Here is a 7,852-nt window from a genome sequence, read left to right on the forward strand (position 1 = left end):
AGTCATGTCAGTGTATCTGATACTGAAACACTCATGGAGTCATGTCAGTGTATCTGATACTGAAACACTCATGGTGTCATGTCAGTGTATTTGATACTGAGACACTCATGGTGTCATGGTGTCATGTCAGTGTATTTGATACTGAGACACTCATGGTGTCATGTCAGTGTATTTGATACTGAAACACTCATGAAGTCATGGAGTCATGTCAGTGTATTTGATACTGAAACACTCATGGTGTCATGTCAGTGTATTTGATACTGAAACACTCATGAAGTCATGGAGTCATGTCAGTGTATTTGATACTGAAACACTCATGGCCTCATGGTGTCATGTCAGTGTATTTGATACTGAAACACTCATGGCCTCATGGTGTCATGTCAGTGTATTTGATACTGAAACACTCATGGCCTCATGGAGTCATGACAGTGTATTTGATACTGAAACACTCATGGTGTCATGTCAGTGTATTTGATACTGAAACACTCATGGCCTCATGACAGTGTATTTGATACTGAAACACTCATGGCCTCATGACAGTGTATTTGATACTGAAACACTCATGGCCTCATGGTGTCATGTCAGTGTATTTGATACTGAAACACTCATGAAGTCATGGAGTCATGACAGTGTATTTGATACTGAAACACTCATGGTGTCATGTCAGTGTATTTGATACTGAAACACTCATGGTGTCATGTCAGTGTATTTGATACTGAAACACTCATGGCCTCATGACAGTGTATTTGATACTGAGACACTCATGGAGTCATGACAGTGTATTTGATACTGAGACACTCATGGCCTCATGACAGTGTATTTGATACTGAGACACTCATGGTGTCATGACAGTGTATTTGATACTGAAACACTCATGGCCTCATGTCAGTGTATTTGATACTGAAACACTCATGGCCTCATGGTGTCATGTCAGTGTATTTGATACTGAAACACTCATGGCCTCATGTCAGTGTATTTGATACTGAAACACTCATGGCCTCATGACAGTGTATTTGATACTGAAACACTCATGGCCTCATGGAGTCATGTCAGTGTATTTGATACTGAAACACTCATGGTGTCATGTCAGTGTATTTGATACTGAAACACTCATGGAGTCATGTCAGTGTATTTGATACTGAGACACTCATGGTGTCATGTCAGTGTATTTGATAATGTAACACTCATGGAGTCATGTCAGTGTATTTGATACTGAAACACTCATGGAGTCATGTCAGTGTATTTGATACTGAAACACTCATGGCCTCATGTCAGTGTATCTGATACTGAAACACTCATGGAGTCATGTCAGTGTATTTGATACTGAAACACTCATGGAGTCATGTCAGTGTATTTGATACTGAAACACTCATGGCCTCATGGTGTCATGTCAGTGTATTTGATACTGAAACACTCATGGCCTCATGGTGTCATGTCAGTGTATTTGATACTGAAACACTCATGGCCTCATGGTGTCATGTCAGTGTATTTGATACTGAAACACTCATGGCCTCATGGAGTCATGTCAGTGTATTTGATACTGAGACACTCATGGAGTCATGTCAGTGTATTTGATACTGAAACACTCATGGAGTCATGTCAGTGTATTTGATACTGAAACACTCATGGAGTCATGTCAGTGTATTTGATACTGAAACACTCATGGAGTCATGTCAGTGTATTTGATACTGAAACACTCATGGAGTCATGTCAGTGTATTTGATACTGAAACACTCATGGTGTCATGTCAGTGTATTTGATACTGAAACACTCATGGAGTCATGTCAGTGTATTTGATACTGAAACACTCATGGAGTCATGTCAGTGTATTTGATACTGAAACACTCATGGCCTCATGTCAGTGTATTTGATACTGAAACACTCATGGAGTCATGTCAGTGTATTTGATACTGAAACACTCATGGCCTCATGTCAGTGTATTTGATACTGAGACACTCATGGAGTCATGTCAGTGTATTTGATACTGAGACACTCATGGAGTCATGTCAGTGTATTTGATACTGAAACACTCATGGCCTCATGTCAGTGTATTTGATACTGAAAGTGTGTGTTTCCTTTCACAGATGATACGTGCTAATAAACATTGTAATAGTTCCAGAAGAAAGAAGGCCTACTGAACCGCATAAAGCACTTTTGAATCATACCACAGTCACTGAACTCTGACCTTTTTGACTGGAACAATGGACACCATGATGCGCTGGAGAGACTGTTTGAACTGCATTTCCCAGAGGGCAGTTGGGTGCATGTTTTTAGCCGGTTGTAATATATAAAAAATAAATAAATAAATTAAGACCAACAATGGATTGTTTTTGCAAAAAAGAAAAAAGTCACTATGCAGCCAGCGAGGGGAAAAATGGTTTCGTAGTGAGATTATTATTGTTATCGTTTTAAGATGATTCTTCTTTCCTTTTGTGTTTGTTTGGGTGCATTTAAAAGGTTGTCATTATGTGCTGTGCAATACAACGGTGGATGCATGGTTGGGCCCTAACAAAGATATCTGGAAGGGATCTCAGCATCTTAACCCCCAGAAAATACTTCAGCTTTTTTTTAAATTTTTTTTTGGGGGCCTGATATTCAATGCACTGTGACGATATGTAGAGCTACAACAGCTCAATGTTATTATTCCAAAGGTTCAACTTCTACTGTAAAACCACAAACAACACCACTTCTCTGCAGCTGATAGAAGGGGGGGTTTTCAAGTGGTTTTACATTTCACTGTTTAATCAAGAGTAGTACAGTTCTCTTCCTCTCCGCCTTCCATCTTTCAAGGACAGACTTGATTTCAGAGTAGTACATTTCTCTTCCTCTCCGCCTTCCATCTTTCAAGGACAGACTTGATTTCAGAAGTTGTCTGGTCTATTTTGACTATAGCAGCGTTTCCCAAACTCGGTCCTGGGCCCCCCCCCCAACTCGGTCCTGGGCCCCCCCCCCCCCCCAACTCGGTCCTGGGCCCCCCCCCCAACTCGGTCCTGGACCCCCCCCCCCCCCCCCCCAACTCGGTCCTGGGCCGCCCCCCCCACTCAGTCCTGGGCCGCCCCCCCCCCCCCCCCCCAACTCGGTCCTGGACCCCCCCCCCACTTGGTCCTGGGCCGCCCCCCCCACTCGGTCCTGGGCCGCCCCCCCCCCCAACTCGGTCCTGGACCCCCCCCCCCCACTCGGTCCTGGGCCGCCCCCCCCCCCCCCCCAACTCGGTCCTGGACCCCCCCCCCACTCGGTCCTGGGCCGCCCCCCAAACTTTTTTTTGCACTGACACTTCCACAGATGATTCGTATCATCTAGCTTGGATCATTTGAATCCGCTGTGTAGTGTTAGGGGCAAACGCCAAAATGTTGGGGTCCTGAGGACCGAGTTTGGGACACGCTGGACTAGAGTATTGGTACTGACCAAGTTGACACAAGAATGATGGTTATAAGTCTTTAGGCTGCGTTTACACAGGCAGACCAATTCTGATTTTTTTTTTTTTTTTTTGCCACTAATTGGTCTTTTGACCAATCGGATGGGATATTTTTCCCATAATTGGACTTCCTGTGTAAACACAGCCTTTTATGTACCTCTTCACAATAATATGGTCTGAACTCATGTACTGGTGTTCGCAGGTCCTTTCTGTAAAGCCCAGAGGTGTAAGGCCATTTAACGAATGTCTGTGTTGTCGTCCATTTTTATTTGTTGGTGAGTTAGTATTTGTCTTGATGAGATTTAGTTGCTTTTATCAACAACAACAAAAATGTATTTTTACCATGTTTGTCTTGTTTTTTCCAGCTAGATGAGACTTTTTTTTTTTATTTAAAGGGGAAGGATGATTTCTGGTTGTATGTTTTAATGTCTTGTTTAATTTAAAATCTAGTGGTAGTAACAGTGACATTCATTTGACTACTGTTAAAGACGAGGCTAGATTTATTCCCTGGTCACAGATTGACTCGGTTGCTTTTTGTTTAGTTTTTTTGTCAATACGAGAAGAGACGAAGAGAAAAATCCTGTGAGATATTTTAAAATTAACTATATTTTCACCAAAAGGGACTTGTTATGTTGTGAAATCTATAACACGTCTGAAACTATTGTTACTATACATACTATACACTTTCTTTAGAAATCGTGGAGGTGAATGAGATGAAGTAAGGAATGGATATAATTTTCCTCATGTTGTAGCTGTGTGACTATTTAATAGGAGCGTTTTTTAAATTATTTTCCTCTTTAGTGTTTCTGCTAAATAGTACGCTGCCGTCGGTCAGATTCCATTTCAATTCCAGTCAATTCAGAAAGTAAACCAAAATTTGAAGAATAAAATAAAATCCAAATGTTCCTCATTGAACAGCATTGAAATTAGAATTGTCATTTCGGTGTTCTTCCTGAATCGAACCCTTTTTACCCTGGATGTAGTTTCTCATCAACACATCTACTGTTGGTCTGAAGGGTTGGCAGTTGGGAACTGTAGGGAAGCGCCTTGCTATTTCTCATCGTTATTGCACTTGGTTACAACACTCATAGGTTGCATTTATACAGGCAAGCCCAATATACCCACACGAGATCTGATTGGTCAAAATACCAATTAGTGGCAAAGGAACTGATCTGATTGGTCAAAATACCATTTAGTGGTGAAAGACCAGAACTGGTCTGCTTGTGTAAATGCACCCGCAGTGTAACTCTCTACCACAGGAAATTGGTGGGAGGAGCTATAGGAGGCTGGGATGGATTAAATTAAAACGATATAAAAGACATCAAGTGATGACCCTGTCCTCCTATAGTTGTTCCCAGCAGCCTCCACTGCTATGTACATACCATCTTATGTTGTTATTGGTTACAATGGGAGGGAATCAGCTGCTGTGGCATCCTATTGCCTATGTAGTGCACTACTTTAGACCAGAACCCTATGGCACCCTATTGCCTATGTAGTGCACTACTTTAGACCAGAACCCTATGGCATCCTATCCCCTATGTAGTGCACTACTTAAGACCAGAATCCTATGGCACCTTATTCCCTATATAGTGCACTACTTTAGACCAGACCCCTATGGCTCCCTGTGTAGTGCACTACTTTAGACCAGAACCCTATGGCTCACTGTGTAGTGCACTACTTTAGACCAGAACCCTATGGCTCCCTGTGTAGTGCACTACTTTAGACCAGAGCCCTATGGCTCCCTGTGTAGTGCACTACTTTAGACCAGAACCCTATGGCTCCCTGTGTAGTGCAATACTTTAGACCAGAACCCTATGGCTCCCTGTGTAGTGCACTACTTTAGACCAGAACCCTATGGCTCACTGTGTAGTGCACTACTTTAGACCAGAACCCTATGGCTCATTGTTTGGTGAACTACTTTAGACCAGAACCCTATGGCTCCCTGTGTAGTGCACGACTTTAGACCAGAGCCCTATGGCACCCTATTCCCTATATAGTGCACTACTTTAGACCAGAGCCCTATGGCACCCTATTCCCTATATAGTGCACTACTTTAGACCAGAGCCCTATGGCACCCTATTCCCTATATAGTGCACTACTTTAGACCAGAGCCCTATGGCACCCTATTCCCTATATAGTGCACTACTTTAGACCAGAGCCCTATGGCACCCTATTCCCTATATATAGTGCACTACTTTAGACCAGAGCCCTATGGCACCCTATTCCCTATATAGTGCACTACTTTAGACCAGAGCCCTATGGCACCCTATTCCCTATATATAGTGCACTACTTTAGACCAGAGCCCTATGGCACCCTATTCCCTATATATAGTGCACTACTTTAGACCAGAGCCCTATGGCACCCTATTCCCTATATATAGTGCACTACTTTAGACCAGAGCCCTATGGCACCCTATTCCCTATATAGTGCACTACTTTAGACCAGAGCCCTATGGCACCCTATTCCCTATATATAGTGCACTACTTTAGACCAGAGCCCTATGGCACCCTATTCCCTATATAGTGCACTACTTTAGAGCCCTATGGACTCTGGTCAAATGTAGTGCACTATGAAGGGAATAGGTCGGGTGCCATTTTGTGGATTCAGCCTGTGTGTTGCAGCAGCTCTCTCGTCGTTTCCTGACTTCAACCACTCTATTCCTGTAGTTCTGTTCTGTCTCCTGTCGCCATTCATTCAGAAAATCCTTCCCATGCTTTTTGGTGTTGCATCCTTCCCATGCTTTTTGGTGTTGCATCCTTCCCATGCTTTTTGGTGCTGCATCCTTCCCATGCTTTTTGGTGTTGTATCCTTCCCATGCTTTTTGGTGTTGCATCCTTCCCATGCTTTTTGGTGTTGCATCCTTCCCATGCTTTTTGGTGCTGCATCCTTCCCATGCTTTTTGGTGTTGCATCCTTCCCATGCTTTTTGGTGTTGCATCCTTCCCATGCTTTTTGGTGTTGCATCCTTCCCATGCTTTTTGGTGCTGCATCCTTCCCATGCTTTTTGGTGCTGCATCCTTCCCATGCTTGTTGGTGTTGTATCCTTCCCATGCTTGTTGGTGTTGTATCCTTCCCATGCTTGTTGGTGTTGGTGTTGTATCCTTCCCATGCTTGTTGGTGTTGGTGTTGTATCCTTCCCATGCTTGTTGGTGTTGGTGTTGTATCCTTCCCATGCTTGTTGGTGTTGGTGTTGTATCCTTCCCATGCTTTTTGGTGTTGGTGCTGCATCCTTCCCATGCTTGTTGATGTTGGTGTCGCATCCTTCCCATGCTTGTTGGAGTTGGTGTCGCATCCTTCCCATGCTTTTTGGTGTTGTATCCTTCCCATGCTTGTTGATGTTGGTGTCGCATCCTTCCCATGCTTGTTGGAGTTGTATCCTTCCCATGCTTGTTGGTGTTGTATCCTTCCCATGCTTGTTGGAGTTGTATCCTTCCCATGCTTGTTGGTGTTGTATCCTTCCCATGCTTGTTGGTGTTGTATCCTTCCCATGCTTGTTGGAGTTGTATCCTTCCCATGCTTGTTGGTGTTGTATCCTTCCCATGCTTGTTGGAGTTGTATCCTTTCCATGCTTGTTGGAGTTGTATCCTTCCCATGCTTGTTGGAGTTGTATCCTTCCCATGCTTGTTGGTGTTGTATTTGCTTGTTGTTTCCTTTGGGTCTATAGAGGAGCTATTTCTTCACAATATCAACCTTCTGAAGTGGCTGGTTATATGACCATGACACACTGGTATCTAGGAACCATATATCTAGGAACCATATATACAAAGACTATCTAACCAATCATTTATTCTTTATTTTTTATGACACTGTAGAAGAGGTTTGTGCTGCTGGGCTGGGTTTGATTGTGTCTGTTACGGTATGGTATTAGTGCAGGGACAAAAAGCCTGTATCCACAAATTAGTGGATATGTAAAACCATAGTTTGGATTGTCTCTCTCATTTTCTCTCCTTGTATTTTCCTGGTTTTATTAGGTTGTATGTGTCCTTTTTAACGTGGTTTGGATTCCTTGGCCTACATATTGTTGTGTGAGTGATCAGCACTAATGAAGGGTGGGGTTATTATATTTATAATATATTTTGAGAATATAATTGTTTTTCTTCTCTCTCCGGGGACGTACAAGCTCCATGTCAGAGGAGTTCATTTCAATAATCTATAATAAAAAGCAGAGATTTAACTTTTAATTCATCCTTGTCTCGAACACTTTGCTGATTTTTGAATGGAGTCGATTATGTGTCCTATAGGGTGTTTTCACCACACAGTCCTCTTTTAAAGGGAAAGAACCGTTTGCTTTGTATTCACACTGCCCTTTGGATGAGGACCCAACTCCCTTCACCTGTTCTGGGGTCCGAGGCCTCTTTGCATTCACACTGCCCTTTGGATGAGGACTCAACTCCCTTCACCTGTTCTGGGGTCCGAGGCCTCTTTGCATTCACACTG

The 7,852-nt window shown here is 43.1% G+C and overlaps 1 protein-coding gene across 2 annotated transcripts in view; it reads left to right on the forward strand.

Annotated features, from left to right (window-relative positions):
• Nucleotides 1-7,600, forward strand: part of ube2w (ubiquitin-conjugating enzyme E2W (putative)) — a 50,605-nt gene extending 43,005 nt beyond the window's left edge. The window contains 1 exon segment of one of the 2 annotated variants that reach the window (NM_001165151.1): nt 2,085-2,315. In NM_001165151.1, coding sequence (NP_001158623.1) covers nt 2,085-2,098 — 14 coding nt within the window. In that variant the 3' untranslated portion in view covers nt 2,099-2,315. 2 annotated transcript variants of the gene reach the window in all.
• The last annotated feature ends 252 nt before the right edge of the window (nt 7,601-7,852 follow it).

This window comes from Oncorhynchus mykiss, chromosome 15 (assembly GCF_057628025.1).
Source record: "Oncorhynchus mykiss isolate SJ-2025 chromosome 15, ASM5762802v1, whole genome shotgun sequence".
NCBI lineage: Eukaryota > Metazoa > Chordata > Actinopteri > Salmoniformes > Salmonidae > Oncorhynchus > Oncorhynchus mykiss.